Source organism: Arachis hypogaea, chromosome 15 (genome assembly GCF_003086295.3).
Source record: "Arachis hypogaea cultivar Tifrunner chromosome 15, arahy.Tifrunner.gnm2.J5K5, whole genome shotgun sequence".
Taxonomy (NCBI): Eukaryota; Viridiplantae; Streptophyta; class Magnoliopsida; order Fabales; family Fabaceae; genus Arachis; species Arachis hypogaea.
In genome coordinates, this window is record NC_092050.1 from 132,641,385 (window position 1) to 132,658,618 (window position 17,234).

The 17,234-nt window shown below is 36.0% G+C and overlaps 1 protein-coding gene across 1 annotated transcript; it reads right to left on the minus strand.

The window, feature by feature from the left end:
- Nucleotides 1–3,587: 3,587 nt before the first annotated feature.
- On the minus strand, nt 3,588–5,223 carry LOC112748940 (epimerase family protein SDR39U1 homolog, chloroplastic-like; the record flags this gene model as incomplete). The annotated part of the gene is made up of 7 exons (XM_029292969.2): nt 3,588–3,851; nt 3,952–4,012; nt 4,122–4,224; nt 4,484–4,545; nt 4,704–4,782; nt 4,932–4,965; nt 5,081–5,223. Coding segments are annotated over 7 exons (603 nt in total), but the record flags the coding sequence as incomplete, so codon positions are not given.
- Between the last annotated feature and the right edge of the window lie 12,011 nt (nt 5,224–17,234).

Here is a 17,234-nt window from a genome sequence, read left to right on the forward strand (position 1 = left end):
TTCAAAATTTGTTATCTTATCTTTCCTTTTTAAATTCAAATTTTAAAAGTTTAGTATTTGATTAGTTTTCTTTCTTTAAAATTTGAATTTCAAAATCTTTATTTGACTTTCTTTTTTTTTTATTTAAAATTTTTCAAAATCAAATCTTCTATCTTAAATTTTTAAAATCTTATCTTAACTTGTTTGACTTTTCTTTCCAAATTTAAATTTTAAAATATTTGATTGAATCTTTCTTTTTAAATTTAAAAAATTTTCAAAATCAAATCTTTTATTTTAATTTATTTTCAAATCTTGTTAGTTAGTTATTTGTTTGTTTTATTTTAATTTTAAAAATTTGATGTCTTTCTAATTTTTCTTTCTCTCTTCTCTTTTTCGAAAATACTCTAACCTCTTTCTCTCTCATCTTTTTCGAAAACTTTCAATTTATTTCTCTCTTTATTTTCAAAAATTCTTTTTAAATTAAAAGATATCTTTCTTTTCTTTTCTCTTCTCTTCATCTATCTCTCTCACTAGGAGTCCTTTATACTCTGACATAGAGACTTTTTTCTTTTCTCTTCTTGGTTTCTTTCTTCTTATTTATGAACAGGAGTAGGGATAAAGAACCTCTTTTTGTCCCAGATCCTGAATCTAAAAGGACTCTAAAAAGGCGTCTGCAACAAGCTCAAGCTAGCAGAACCGTAAGGAATCTCACAAGAGCTCTAGAACAAGAAGCTGAAGATACAATAATGGCAGCTAATCCAGATAATGGGGGAGATGCAAGAAAGGTCCTAGGATCTTACATTGCACCCAATTCTGACTTTTATGGGCGCAACATCTCCATTCCTGCCATTGGTGTAAACAACTTTAAGTTGAAACCTCAACTAGTCACTCTAGTACAACAGAACTGGCAGTTTCATGGACTTCCACAGGAAGATCCAAACAAATTTATATCTGACTTCCTGCAGATATGTGATACTGTCAAGACTAATGGAGAAAATCCAAAAGTTTACAAGCTCATGCTCTTTTCCTTTGCTGTAAGGGACAAAGCAAGGCTATGGCTAGATTCTCAGCCTAAGGAAAGCCTAGACACCTGGGAGAAGGTGGTCAATGGATTCTTGACCAAATTCTTTTCACCCCAAAAGTTGAGCAAGCTTAGGGTGAAAGTACAAACCTTTAGATAGAAAAAGGGAGAATGCCTCTATGAAGCTTGGGAAAGATACAAGTAATTGATCAGGAGATGTCCTCCTGACATGATCTCAGATTGGACCATATTAGATATCTTCTATGATGGCCTATCTGAGGCGTCCAAGATGTCATTGGACCACTCTGCAGGTGGATCCCTCCACTTCAACAAGACGCCTGAAGAGGCACAGGAGCTTATAGACATGGTTGCCAACAACCAGTATATGTATACTTCAGAAGAGAGGTGTCTTAGAAGTAGACACCTTAGATGCCATCTTGGCTCAAAACAAGCTCATGTCCCAACAGATCAACATGATTTCTCAGCACTTGAGTGGGACGCAGAGCTCAGATGCTTATTGTCCAGAGATAGCCTATGAGGTGGACACTGGTGATAACATCTGGACCGCCATGGAGAAAGTGAACTATATGGGAAACTCCTCAAGAAACTCCAACAACAATTCATATTTGAATACTTTCAATCAGGGATGGAGGAACCACCCTAATTTTAGGTGGAGAGATCAGCAAAAGCCTCAACAAGGCTTCAATAAAATTCAGGGTGGAATGAACCAAAATAGGTTCAGCAGTATACCCTATGAACCGTCTCAGCAGCAATTAGAGATACCCAAGTAGAGCCTCTCTGACTTAGCTGCTATAGTCTCCAACCTCTCCAAGACCACGCACAGTTTCATGGCTGAAACTAGGTCTTCCATTCAGAACTTAGAGATACAAGTTGGTCAGCTGAGCAAGAGGATCCCAGAGATCCCATCCAACACTTTTCTAAGCAACACAGAGGTGAACCCAAAGGAAGAGTGCAAGGCTCTCACTATGGAGGTTGTGACCGAACCCAAAGAGGAGCCTGCTATTGAGGAGCTTAAGGAAATCAAAGCTCATGAGGAGACTAACACAATTACTTTGCACGCCCCTTTGCTGAGAGAGGAACCTGAAGAATACTCTTCTTCAGACGAGCAAGAGGAGCCTAAGGAGGAGCAAATTGCTCGGTTCCTTGCAATCCTCAAGAAGCTGAAAGCCAATTCCTCTCATGCAGAGGAATTGAAGAATGATCCCCCTTTCATGGCATGTTTGAAGGCCTCAAAGGGAGATGAGACTGTGGTACTGACCAAAGAGTGTAGTGCCTTGGTCCAGAAGAAGCTCCCTCAGAAGCTGTCGGATCCTGGAAGCTTCCTGATTCCCTGTACTATAGGGACCATCACCTTTGAGAAGGCTTTATACAACCTTGGCTCAAGCATCAATCTCATGCCTCTCTCCGTGATGAAGAGGTTGGATGTTCAAAAAGTGCAGCCTGCCAAGATCTCATTGGAGATGGCAGACAAGTCCCTGAAAAGGGCGTATGTCATGGTGGAAGATGTCTTTGTGAAGGTTGAATACCTTTACACACTACAAGAAAAACACCCATTCAGGTACACTTGAAAAGTGTAGCCAAAAGTGAAAAAAATGATGCTTTAGGCTAAGGCTACGCTTTTCGGGCTACAGAGACGCTTTAGTGGGAGATACCTCCGTTGCCTATTCTCAAAGGCTATGCTTTTCTGCACCAAAGGCTACGGTTTTGGCGTTTGGGAATAGGGTGCACTTTTCAAGTGATGCTGTCTAGGACTAAAGGCTAGGCTTTTCAGCTTCCATTTTTACTAGAATAGGCTACGCTTTTCAATGCTACTGCATCACCTTTGAAGCGTAGCCACATTGTATACCATGGCTACCGTTTATAAGTGTAGCCTCAGGTCCCTTTTTTTTTAATTCTATAACTACTGTATATAAGTGTAGCCTTAGGTCCCTTATTGTTTTTTTTTTTATTTTCTATATATATATATATATATATATATATATATATATATATATATATATATATATATATATATTCTAATAATTATTAATACAACATAATATTTAGTAATATGATTACATGTATAATAATTCTGCATTTTTAATTAAATGAGTTAAATATTATAAAATAAAAATAAATACATAATTATACTAAATAATTTCTTTAAATAATAAAAATTATCTCTAACCAAAATATATTTATAATAATGATCCAAAAGTACTAGAATGAAGTTAATTGTGAGTATTCATACATCTCACACTAAAGTAAGCATAGCCATATCAAAATAACCATGATACCACTTAGAATTTACTACTAATACTCTAACATATCCTACATAAGTATCTTCTAATAAAAGTCATTAGTAGTCAACCATACATGTATCCATTTCCAACACTACTCTATCTTATAGCCAATAAACCACAATAATAATCAGTTTAATCTTCATTATCATCCTCAACATTATCTTGCATAATTATATAGAAAAGTAATTATTAGAAAAATATTCATATTGACATTTGCAATTATAAAAATTAAAAAATCAAACTCAAAACTATCAATGACTGATATCATTAATTCACCTCTGCCTTCTTTGTTCTTTACTAAATGCTGGCCATACTTGCAAAGATATATATGAACATGGTAATCTAATCACACAAGTCAGAATCGAGAATTGCACCATCCAAACTATCTATGCTAGCCAATGTTCTATATCCACTAATTTTTGGTTTTTCAAAATTTCAATAAATTTCGTTTTGGAGATATGAGAGTTAAGAGTTCACCTTCATAGGAGGGATTTATCAGTGCTTCATATATTAAATTAACAATGTCATCCAAATGAATCCAGGAAAACCTGTACAAAAAAAAAGAAAAATAACTTAATTATGGCGCCTTTCTAAAATTAAGACGCAGCCGAGAACCAATCAATAATAACTAGAAGATGCGGGACATACCATTGTTTTCCAGAGCTTATAGGTCCACCAGCAAACATCTTAAAGAGAGGTATCATTTTAGCTGTAGAAGATTAAACACACAAAAATATAATGAATTTTAGGAACTTCAGATAATATTTGATGTTGAATCATAAATTCAAGCAGTTACAGGGTAATATTTGATGTTTTACCTAGTGCTCCACCATCTTTACCAAGAACAACACCAATGCGAATTAGAGCTACTCTAACATCCCCGTTTACTTTTAAGGCTGTTGATTCCCATTCTTGACATACCTGAAAAGATAAGACAGCATCCGTCAATGTGACCTATAACGCAAGAGATGGTATATATCGCAAAATGCTCCATTAATTTGAATAACAACTGATGTGCTAATCAGTTAGTATTAAAGTTTAATAGTATTTCAGGTGAAAATGTAAATGACTGTATATCTTCATAAAACCTGCTGAGTAACACTCAGAATATTCTTTCGAGGTTTTATAATTTTAATATCTTGCATTCTCTGCAATAGTATCAACAAACATCTGTTCTTACCTCGGCCAAGTAATCATTTTCTGATGGACTTTGTTCATCAAACACTTGTGTTTCACTGGTGCCTGAACAGTGAAAAGAAGTGAAAGACATTTTATATGTAAAATCATGCATACTTCTCTATCAATTCAAGTGATTCTAAAGAGTGCACCAAAGCAGTTAACAACCAATAAGTAAGAAAATAATCGACCAGTTAAGAAGAAAATTTGGCATATGAACATACCATAGTAACCAACAGTTGTTGCACTAACGAAAACTTTAGGTTGAATATCCTCTGGTGCACTGTTTATCAATTCTACAACCTTTGCTATTAAATGGATAGGTCAGAGAAAGAATAAGCAATTTCTTGTAAGTAAAACTTGCTTAACTTGATGCACATATATTTGTCAAGAAAAATATACATATAAAAAGGTTCATTTTCAATTTGTACCATCAGGAATCATATGCTTACTTTTGATGTTACTCTAATCCTGCTTGCTTGATTTCTATTTTTATCTGCAGAATTCAAATGAGCGTTAGGAAGATGTCTATTATCTCTTAATAACCAAAACTCTATGAATCTTTAAGTCAATACAATCCAATAATGACAGTGATAAGAACAAGGCAATAACCTCCGAAGACCATCTGGTACTTATGGGCATTTCAGCCAAGTTAACCACCCCTGTTGAGCCCTGAATGTTATTCTTCCATTCCGACTCCTCCGCAATCTTAATTCCTGGAAAGTATTTCACTGGAAGGACAAGGCAAAGTTAACTAATGAATCCAAAGTGCATGATCTTTCTACCTTTTTTATTTATTTAAAAGGAAGATAAATGTAGACTTTCAATAGTGAAGGGATCTGAATTAGGTATGAATTTAAACCAAATACAGCATAATAAGCTTAAGAATGATTATGATTTATGAAGTAGCACTTCACATGGTAGAGTCGTATAACTTATATCTAATGGGAACTCAACCCCAACCCCAACTTGTTATGATACTATTAATCAAATCTCAGTAAAGCCCAAATTACTGTCTGCATTCTCACATCAAACACATGGAATTTATTTATCAAATCTCATTATAATCTTATCAATTATATATCTTCTAGAACAACAAGCACCACAAAGATCTAAAATTTGTGCTACCCTAACTTAGAATTTAGGAACATGAAGCTCAAATCAAAGCACATGGAATTAGTTAACAGATAGAGTGAAGAGGAGGTACCTGTCACGGATTTGAACATGTTACATCATGGACGCCATTCTTTGCTGATCAGCTTTTGGAAGTGATTCCAAACTAGCTAACATGCTCTTATCCATGATTCAATTTAATTCAATTCAACCTAGCGTTCTTCATTCACATTAATCAAATATATCACACACCTCAAGCAATTATAGTACATTCACTTCAATCTTGTTAATTAAAATAAAATAGTAATAAAAAAAAGCTATGGAGATGGAATCTCTGGACCATGAGAGAGGCAGTGAAGGCAATCGGGGAGTTTGGAGAAGAAACTCAAACCCCAGGAACAAAATTAAAACCAGTTAACTAATTACATCCCTGCAAATTTTGTAATCCTAGACACAGAAGAGGACAGAAATGACTCCATCATCCTGGGAAGGCCTTTCCTAGCCACTACTAAGGCCATAATTGATGTGGAAAGAGGAGAGTTAGTCCTGAGGTTGCATGAGGACTGTATCTTATTCAAGATCCCCAACCCTCAGTCTCCCTCTAACAAAGGAGGTACCATTGTGCAACACATAGTGTTTCAGCCTTCCCTCTCAGTGCAGAGTTTTACAGAGCCCCCAGACACCAACTCTAAGTTTGGTGTTGGGCATCCATCATCAAGAACTAGGAAGGAAGGTACTAAGAAGATGGTACCTAAAGGCTGGAGGGGTAAGAAGATCCCCACTAAAGACCTCTCACCTGACATGAAAGTTGTCTTCACTAAGAGTCCAGTCATTCCACATACGATGAACCGGATCCTGTCTCTAGAGCATGTGGAGCTCATTCATGAGAGCACAGGAAGAAAGTTCACTGTGAAGGGTGAAGATCTGAGTCCCTATCTACCTCCGTAATGGAGCTGTCTGTCAAGCTAATGACAGTAAAGAAGCACTTGTTGGGCGGCAACCCAACTATTAGCATAGTAATTTCAATCCCTTTTCATTTATTTTAAGTTTTATAGTATATTTTTCCTCTACTTTTTTACGTTTGTGATCATGTGCTGCACTTAGAATAGAGACAGAGACATACATGACTGAAAACAGAATACCCTGGGAAGAGTCCCTTGTTGGCGTTGAATGCCAGACAAGGAGGAAGCTGGGCATCCAACGCCCATTTAGGAGCTAAGAAGACCCCTTTCCCTGATCCCCTCTGGGCGTTTAACCCCCATTGAGGAGGAATTACTGGCGTTGAACGCCAGACAGGGAGCAATCTGGGCGTTCAATTCCCCTAAGGGATACATTGTTGGCGTTGAACGCCAAATAGGGAGCAGTCTAGGCATTCAACGCCCCATATGGAGCAGCCAGGGCCAATTTTTTTGACCCCCAGTGGGCGTGCAACGCCCATTCCTGGCGTTGAATGCCATGTAGGAGGTAGGCAGCTCGAGCTTCGAAGCTTTCTCAACCAGTGGGTCCCATAGAATCTCCGCCTACTCCACCTATCATTCAATCCCTTCCTTCTCACTCTTACTTTCCCTCTTCCCAAAATCCATCATAAATCCCATCATTCAATTTCCCACCAACCCCACCTACTTCAAATTCAAACCTTTCCCCCCATTCTTCCCTCCCATCCAACCGAACCCTAACCCTCCCACCCCTATAAATAGCCCTTCATTCCTACCATTATCTTCACACCTACACACTCCTCTTACCTTTCTCCACATTACTTTTCATACACTTCTCTTCTTCCCTCTTCCCCTCTCCTCACTCCCACTGGCTGAAGCTTTTTTCTCCCTCTTCGTTCTTGTTTCTTTCTTTTTCTCCTATTTTTCTTTTCTGTTGTTCATATTTGCTCGAGGACGAGCAAACATCTTAAGTTTGGTGTTGGAAAAGTTTTGCTTTTTGCCCTCCATTCTTAAGTATGGAACCAAAGGCTGGCGAAGCCTCAAGAAAGAGGAAGGAAAAAGCCCCCGCTTCCACTTCCGAACCTTGGGAATCATAGAGATTCCTCACCAAGGTGCATCACAATCACTTCTATGATGTGGTAAGACACAAAAAGGTGATTCTCTAGGTCCCCTTCAAGCTCAAGAAAGGGGAACATCCGAAGATCCAACAAGAGATCTGGAGAAGGGATTGGGAAATTCTGACCAATCCTATTTCAGAGGTCGGAACACGAATGGTGCAAGAATTCCTCGCCAATGCTTGGGTTACCAAAAATCATGATACAAGTGTAAACCCAAAGCCCAAGAACTGGCGCACCATGGTGAGAGGGAAACTCTTGGATTTTAACCCGAAAAATGTGAGAGTGGCGCTACAATTGCCACAGATGTTAGGTGATCCACACTCTTACACTAGAAGGGTCAACTTCGACCAAATACTAGATAAAGTCTTTGTGAACATCTGTGTGGAAGGAGCGCAGTGGAGGAGGAACGCACAAGGTAAGCCCTACTAATTAGGTAGGTTTGACCTTAAGCCTGTGGCTAGAGGATAGTTGGAGTTTATCCAACGCTCTATCATCCCCACGAGTAACCGATCTGAGGTTACCATTGACCGAGCAATAATAATTCATTGCATTATGCTTGGGAATGAGGTGGAAATACATGAGGTGATACCTCAAGAATTGTACAAGGTGGCTAAAAAGACCTCCACTCAAGCGAGGTTAGCATTCCCACACCTCATATATCGCCTATGCAATTCAGCTGGAATTGGCATAGCTGGAGACGCCCTCATTGAGATGGATAAGCCCATCACAAAGAGGAAAATGGAGCATGTGAGAGAGCCTGCACATGAACCACAGCAAGAACCTGTATAGCCGCCTCCACCAGAAATTCCTAAGATGGCTCAAGGGATGTATTTTCTTTCTCGAGACTATTGGGATCAACTGAATACCTCAATAGGGGAGTTGATGGAGATATAGAGGAGATCAAACGCTTCATTGGATTCTCCAAAAGGAGAAGCAGCTGACATCACTGAGGTTGTTGAGCCCTATTATCCCTTATCCATTTTATTTCTGTTTTCATTGTATTTTAATTTATTGTCTGTTTTCTCTTCTAAGTTCATGATCACGTTTAGTATTTTGTTCTTTTCTAGTTTTATATTTTTTTTTGTTTTGGTTATAAGATATCCAATGTATCCCTCACCATGCTTAAAAGAAAAATTTAAATTGAAAAGGAGTAGTGAGATACATAAGTTTTGAGTTATATCATAAATTATTCCACTTATTTTGATGTAGTGGTCTTACATTTATCTTCTGAATGTATGAATTAACAGTGCATGAATGATATTGAAGTTGAGTATATTGGCTCTTGAAGAATAGTGAATTTAGAAAAGTATTATTGACTCTCTTAAAAATAAAAAAAAAATTATTGATTCTTGAAGTAAGAAAAAAAGCATCTAAAAGAAAAAGAAAAATAAAAAGCTCAAAAGAAAAAGAAAAGAGCAAGAATCCAAGGTTTTGAGCATCAATGGTTAGGAGGGTCAAAATTGGCCTAAAAAGCTCAATTGAGTTGCTACTTGGTACATGAAATTGTGATTACACTTTTCATAACTCCGCACAACTAACCAGGAAGTGCACTGGGTCGTCCAAGTAATACCTTACGTGAGTAAGGGTCGATCCCACGGAGATTGTCGGCTTGAAGCAAGCTATGGTTATTTTGTAAATCTTAGTCAGGAGATTAATGATAAGAGTGATTGTATTTATGAAAATAAATAACATAAAATAAATAGTACTTGTGATTCAGTAATAAGAAACATGCTGAGGTTCCGGAGATGCTCTATCATCTGAATCTCTGCTTTCCTACTGTCTTCTTCTCCAAACACTCATGGTTTCCTTCAATGGCAAGCTGTATGATCCTCTCGGATGAAAACTACCAGGTACAATCTCTGTACGGCTAATCAACTGTCAGATTTCTCGTCTCGGATGAAAAATACCATGTACAGCTACCGCACGGCTAATCATCTGTCGGTTCCCACTAGTGTTGGAATAGGACCCTTGTCCTTTTGCACACTGTCATTGCGCCCAACATTTGTAGGTTTGAAACTCGTCACAATCATCCCTTTTCGGATCCTACTCGGAATACCACAAACAAAGTTTAGACTTTCCGGATCTCATGAATGCTGCCAATTGGTTCTAGCCTATACCACGAAGGTTCTAACCTCCGGACTCGGTCCGTGGATTAGAAACCCAAGAGATACGCACTCAAGCTGTCGCCCAGTGACTACGTTGAGCTCATATAGAACGGGAGTGGTTGTCAAGCACACGTTCATAGGGTTGAGGATAATGATGAGTGTCACGAATCATCATATTCTCCATATTGAAGTACGAGTGAGTATCTTAGAATAGAATCAAATGTGATTGAATAGAAAACAGTAGTAATTGCATTAATCCATTGAAACACAGCAGAACTTCTCACCCCCACCTATGGGGTTTAGAGACTCATGCCGTCAAAGATACAATATGAAGTGTAAAAATGTCATAAGGTACAAAATGAATCTCTAAAAGTAGTTTTTATACTAGACTAGTAACTTCCGGGATCCACTTGGTGCATGCCTGGGCTGAGTTTTCAAGCTTTCACGTTCATATGCCCAAAGCTAGTGTTAAATGCCACCCTGAGTGCCAGAATGGGCATTTAACGCCGAAAAAGGTGCCAGTTCTGGCGTTTTATGCCAGAAAGTTTTAGACTGACTTTGAACGTCAATTTGGAATATTAAATCTCGGGCAAAGTATGGACTATTATATATTTCTGGAAAGCCCAGGATGTCTACTTTCCAACGCAATTAAGAGTGCACCAATTAGGCTTCTGTAGCTCCAGAAAATCCATTTCGAGTGCAACAGGTTCAGAATCTAACAGCATCTGCAGTCCTTTTTCAGCCTCTAAATAAGATTTTTGCTCAGGTCCCTCAATTTCAGCCAGAAAATACCTAAAATTACAGAAAAATACACAAACTCGTAGTAAAGTCCAGAAATATGATTTTTGAATAAAAACTAATAAAAATATAATAAAAAGTAACTAAAACATACTAAAAACTATGTAAAAACAATGCCAAAAAGGGTATAAATTATCCGCTCATCACTACCCCTAACTAAATATTTGTGGTGTGAAGGTGTCAAGTAAAAAGTTTGAGACTGAGCAAAAGAGTACGCTTAAGAACTCTGGACACCACTGTCTGAGAATTTAATCAAAGCTAAATTTGAATCCAAAGGGTTCCCCCAGTTAGGTGCCTGTGGCATTTATGTATCCGGTGGTAATACGGGAAAACAAGACGTTTATAGTCACAGTTAGGCTCAAGAAGGTGCAAAGCACCAAAAGAAGCTATGTTCAAGAATAAAAAAGAACTAAAAGAAGAGAATCAATAATATTATCCGGATTCTAGTTCCAAGGAATGCCAATACATCTAAGCTTCAAAAGAAAGTGAGATGCCAAGACTATTTAGAAGTAAAAAGCTAATAGCCCCATTCAATATTTGGAACTGAGCTTCATTGACAACTCTAAGACTTAGTGTATCTTTCTCTTTTTTTTAGTCCTACTTTGTTTTTGATTGCTTGAAAATAAGCAACGGTTTAAGTTTGGTGTTCTGATGAGCGGATATTTTATATGCTTTTTGATACTATTTTCTTAGTGTTTTAAGTATATTTTATTAAGTTTTATTATGTTTTAGTGCATAATTTATATTTTGGATGCTACTTTGAGTTTTTGTATTTTTCTTATGATTTTAGGTAATTTTTGGGTGAAATTTGCAAGTTTTGGCAAAGTCTAATTCAGAGGCAAAGAAATGATAGCTGATGCTGTCAAATCCTGACCTTCGTGCATTCAAACGCGCATTTCTAGAGCTACAGAGGTCCAATTGACACTTTCTCAACGGCGTTGGAAAGCTAACTTTCAGAGTTTTCTAGAAATATATAATAGTCTATATCTTTCTTTGAAAATGACTGCCCAAGGGAGCAAGGAAGCAGCGTGGACACTCCTTAGTAGGCGTTCAACACCCATTATTCCAAGCTAAATGCCAGTTCAGCCCAAACACTCACCAAGTGAGCCCAGAAGTGAATTTTTGCACCTTTCTGCTTAGTTTATTTCATTTTTAAAAAATTTTAATTAGTAAATTAGTATATATAGGCGAAGATCACACATGTTTAGCATCTTCAGCCTCTCAGAACTTATTTTCTATTTTCTCTGTAAACTATAAGCGGCTAAATCTCCTAGGTTAAGGATAGGAGCTCTGCTCATTCCTATGGATTAATATTATTACTTTTCTACTCTAATACATGTTTGATTCCATTCTATGATGTATTATCGTTCTTCATATTTATGAATCTGGGGTGGAACGAAAGTATGACCCCTTATTCTACATGAGCTCTTTACGAGTCCTGACCCGGATAGTATTGAGCTACAGCTTGAGAGTACATCATAGGTTCCAACAAATTATTTGGGCTAATTGGGATATGTAACATGAAATCTCGTTAGTCATAATTGAGGTCCATGTGGCGCTAAGACTAGAATCATAGAGCTTCATTCTCCGATCCAGAAGATCCGACATTGTCTGTGACGTTTTGAGTAGGATCATCAGAGATTGAATTGTGTGAGCTTCACCCTCAGCCAGATTGACTGACCTGTTTGGGCGTTTGGTTTGGATCAGAAGAGATTAATGACCACTTTCCCTGGCTTAATCACTTACAGCCTTACCATTGAATGAATCACTCATTGTTAAAATAGTTAGTAAGACGTATCAATCCAGAAGAATAAGCATCTCCGATGCCTTAATTGATTTCTACTATTGTTTCTACGACAATTCTTTATTGCTTTTGTTATTGTTTTGTTTATGCACCTACAACAACAATCAACTCCCTGTTTGCCTGATTAAGATATGCAGGATAACAAGAGCTTGCTCAATCTGGCAATTCTCGAGGAATTCGACCCTCATTCACCTGAGATATTACTTAGACGACCCAATGTACTTACTGATTCAGTCGTGGGAAATTTGATTTTTCCGCATCATATACCTACAATTAAACTGGTCAATAATAATCAAAATCGTTAAAAATCGGCCAATTTAATTCGAACCGCTTCAAGAAATGCACACATTCGCGTTTTGACAAGCTTCGTATTGAAATTTGGAAGAAAAGCTCTCATGCAGCTCTTGAAGCTCTGATCGTGGAATTAATTCCAAATGAGTTGGGCAGGATTCGAATCTATAACCTACATGCAAAGAGAAACTTAACAATTTTTCTTTACTATTAGAGCAAGTTCAATGGTGAGTGCCTTATTAACTTTTTCTGACACAAATGAGTTCTTCACCGTTGGAGTAAAATGGAATGGGTCCTTGCACAAGAACCGATGGAACAAAGTCCCTCTAAATGGGGACTAGGAGCAACGAATAATAACTTGCCATTTGGCAAGTTATTATTTAAATAAATAATTATATAAAATTTTAATTAATTATATTAAATAATTATATTAAAATAAATAATTATATTAAATAATCAAATAATAATTAATTTAGTAATAATTATAATAATTAATTATATTAAATAATTATATTTTTATTTAATTAATAATTTATATTAATTATTTAAATAATAATTAAATTGTAATTAATTTTTATTTAATTAATAATTTATAATAATTATTTATGTCATAATTAAAATTGAATATTATTTATATTATATTAAATTAGCCATTGTAAAATTAGTCGTTGCAAAATTAGTCGTTAGAAACTAGCCGTTACTATGTTACTGTTATTATTAATAAATTAATATTTTGTTACTCTATATATACCAGTTAGATACACTTCTATTCTCACACTTTCTACTACTCTTCTTCATCTTCTTTCAAGTTTACGAAATCAAAGCTCTGGTACTATTATTTTTTGTTCAAAAAAATGGATCCAAACCAACTCATTGTGTAATCCCGAATTATATATTGTGTATTATTGTTATATTGAATTTATTTAATATTAATATCTTTTAATAGTGAATTATTTTTAAATTTATAAATTTAAATTATATTATTGAAAAAAATTAATTACATTAATTTTAAGTATTTTAATTAATTTATTAAGTGGGACCACAACAGGGACTAAAGTTAGTTCCTCCTAATGGAGAAGAGAGAGATGCTTTGAGTTCCTATTTACTGTTTATGACGCAAAAGTTGACGTGGAGTTACTTTTTATGACAGGTGGGCCACAAATAGGAAGTGGGATGAGTTCTCTACTGGAGATGATCTTAGTCCAACTTCACCTTTAATAATATATATGTTAATTAAAGGTTTAATTACTCTATTGGTTCCTATAATTTTACCAATTTTTTAATTAGATTTTTATATTTTTTTTAATTAGGTCCCTACGCTGCTTTAATTTTGTAATTAAATCCTTCCTAGTGTAAAAAATATTAGAGTTGACTGAATATTTCTTCGTAAATTAAAGGTATTTATAATTAAAAACTTAATTAAATCTTTGTCCGCATGTATTTTGGTAAAAATATTACGTTAATTTAAACATTTTTAACATGAAAAGAACGTAATTACAAAATGAAAAGTAGTGTAGGGATCCAATTGAAAAAATAAAAAAGTATAAGGACCTAATTAAAAATTTGATGAAACTATAGAGACCAATAGAGTAATTAAACCTTAATTAAAATATATAATGTCTAACATTCAATTCAATGCTATTTTTTATATTTATTTAATTTTAATTTTAATTTTATACTTATTTTTTAAAATTAGTTGTATTTTTAATTATTATAAATAATTATTTAAATAAATATTAAATATTTATGAATTAAAAAATTAAAATACTTTTAGTAATCAAAACATATTTGTTTATTTATAGTTATATAATATTTTTTAAATATAACTTTTTTATTTAAATATTTAAATAATATAATAAGTATAAAATAATTAATAAATTATTAAAATCTAAAATTAAAAGTTGAAATTAAAATAATTTATCATAAAAACATAAAATTTCATATAATTATTAAATTATCATTCAATCAACAAATTAATAAGTCACTCAACAACTAAACCAATAACTTGATAAGATCAGTGTTAATATCTGATTTAATTCTGATAAATATCTAATAAATTTGAATATTATAGCTCACGTTCGTCCGCCTCTTTTTTTTCTATAAGAAAATAAAATTTTCAGTTTTTTTTAATAATTTTATAAAATATTATTTTTTTATTATTCAATATTTTTTTTTACATATTTTGTTTCGATCCTATTTAAAAAGATATAATAAGAGATCACAATAGAATTGAAAAAAAAAATTGAAAGAATTTATTTCCTTCTTAAAAAAAAAAGATTGTCGCTTTTTTTCCATCGCTCCAAAAATTATAGAAAAAAAAGATTATCTGAAAACGGATCATCAACTGATTCAATTAACACTAAGAATCGTTTGGTAAAAAATTGTTCTAAAAATTGACTAAATTGACAGTTAAGTGGTGAACTGCTAGAATCAGCCTATTTTTTTTAGTGTTACCAGTTTGCATTGGTGGTATATCCCTTCAAAAGAGTGCTGTTTGATTTTAAAAAAAATATATATATTATTTTGGTCTCTAATATTTGATCGAATCTTAATTTTGTCTATAATGTTTTAAAGGTTATATTTTAATTCCAAAAAGTTTCAAACGTTATATTTTAATGAATAAAGTATTATTTTTATCCTCAACATTTGGGATAAGTTTTAAAGTTGTCCCTAACGTTTCAATCGTCCTATTTAAGTCCCTAACATTTCAAAATTGACTTAATGTTGTCCTACCGTTAGGGATCCATTAACAGAATTAACGGTGGGACAAAATTGAGACGATTTTGAAACGTTAGGGACTTAAATAGGACGAAAACGTTGGGAACAAAAATGATACATAGAAATAAATTTTAATTTTATCCTTCAATAATATCAATTTTTTACTATACATAGTATTCAATTATTTTTTAATTACATCTAAGTAAATTACACTTAATTATATAACTTTCATTTTAAATAAATTAATTTTTGTATAATTTTACTCTTAAAGATTTTTAGTTATCATGAAATATTTGTAGAATGACTAGTATATAAACTTGGAGAAAAAAATAATATATATGCAATAAAATATAAATTATACTTTTTGTCTCTAATGTATCAAAATTCTTTAAAATTATAAAAAAATAAATTTATTTAAAATAAAAGTAATGTAATTAATTGTAATTTATTTAGATGTAATTAAAAAATAATTGAATACTATGTACAGTAAAAAATTAATATTATTGAAAGATAAAATTAAATTAAAATTTATTTTTATGTATCGTTTTTGTCCCTGACATTTTCGTCCTATTTAAGTCCCTAACGTTTCAAAATCATCTCAATTTTGTCCCGCCGTCAATTCTGTTAACGGATCCCTAGCGGTAGGACAACATTGAGTTAATTTTGAAACGTTAGGGACTTAAATAGGACGATTGAAACATTAGGGACAACTTTAGGACTTACTCTAAACGTTAGGAACAAACAATACTTTACTCTTGTTACGGCCTGGCCCAAACCACTAGCGGGCCGGCCCGACCCGAGCAGCACCCGATCCGACCCGACCGGTCAGGAGCGAGACGCTCGGTCGCCGACCCGGACACGCATCCCTGACAGCTACGCTACAGCTGTGTGACGGAAGCATCAAGGAAGGTGCGCCTGTCCTTGATGGGCCCACCTCTGACACGGTATATATGGGGGAGGTCCTACCCTTCTCCCCAGGTACGTCACATACCATTACACCCTTTTTCGCCTGCACACTTCACTGATTTGAGCGTCGGAGTGTCTTTGCAGGTGACACCCCTCTCCACACACGAAGTGCTCGGGACGTTGTCTACACCAACCCGGCAACCTACGACCAGGCGAGACCTCCCCCTCATCAACCAAGATACCAAGCCGATCCGTCCGGTACCCGACCACCGAACATTGGCGCCGTTTGTGGGGATAGTCGCCTGAATGGACGTTGTACTGGGCCCAGGTGGAACAGGCCACGAGACCGAGCGTAGAGGGGAAGCCTCCGCGACTTCCTCCCGACAGCGCGTGAGGTCCCCTCCCAGACGAACCACACGATCTCCCGAAAGGCGCCCCTTCGGGAGAACTGGCGACAATAGCGCCAGAATAATGCAAGAACTGTGGCACAGGATGCAGGACTTGGAGCGCCGACTGGCAGACCGGGAGCACCGCCAGCAAACTCCAGAACCAAGCTACTCCCGTTCTCCCTCGAGAAGCCACTCCCGACGAACAGCTAGCTCGCGATTTGAATCCGAGAGCGCTAAGGAGGGAGGACGCGCAAGAAGACGCTGCGACCCCATCATTTACACCAGGCACGAGAGGAGGCGTACCACAGATCGAAACCGTGAGGACGCTCGTCGGGAGGATGACGAGGGAAGAACGACGAGAACGCAGGGACCCATGATAATGGGCGCAACCCCATTCCATCGTTCCATCCTCGAGGTCCGGCTGCCAAAGCACTTTGACAAGCCAACGGACATGAGGTTCGACGGAACCCAAGACCCGCAGGAGCACCTCACGGCTTTCGAAGCCAGAATGAACCTGGAGGGAGTTGGAGACGAGGTAAGGTACCGCGCTTTTCCGGTCACCCTAGCGGGGCCTGCAA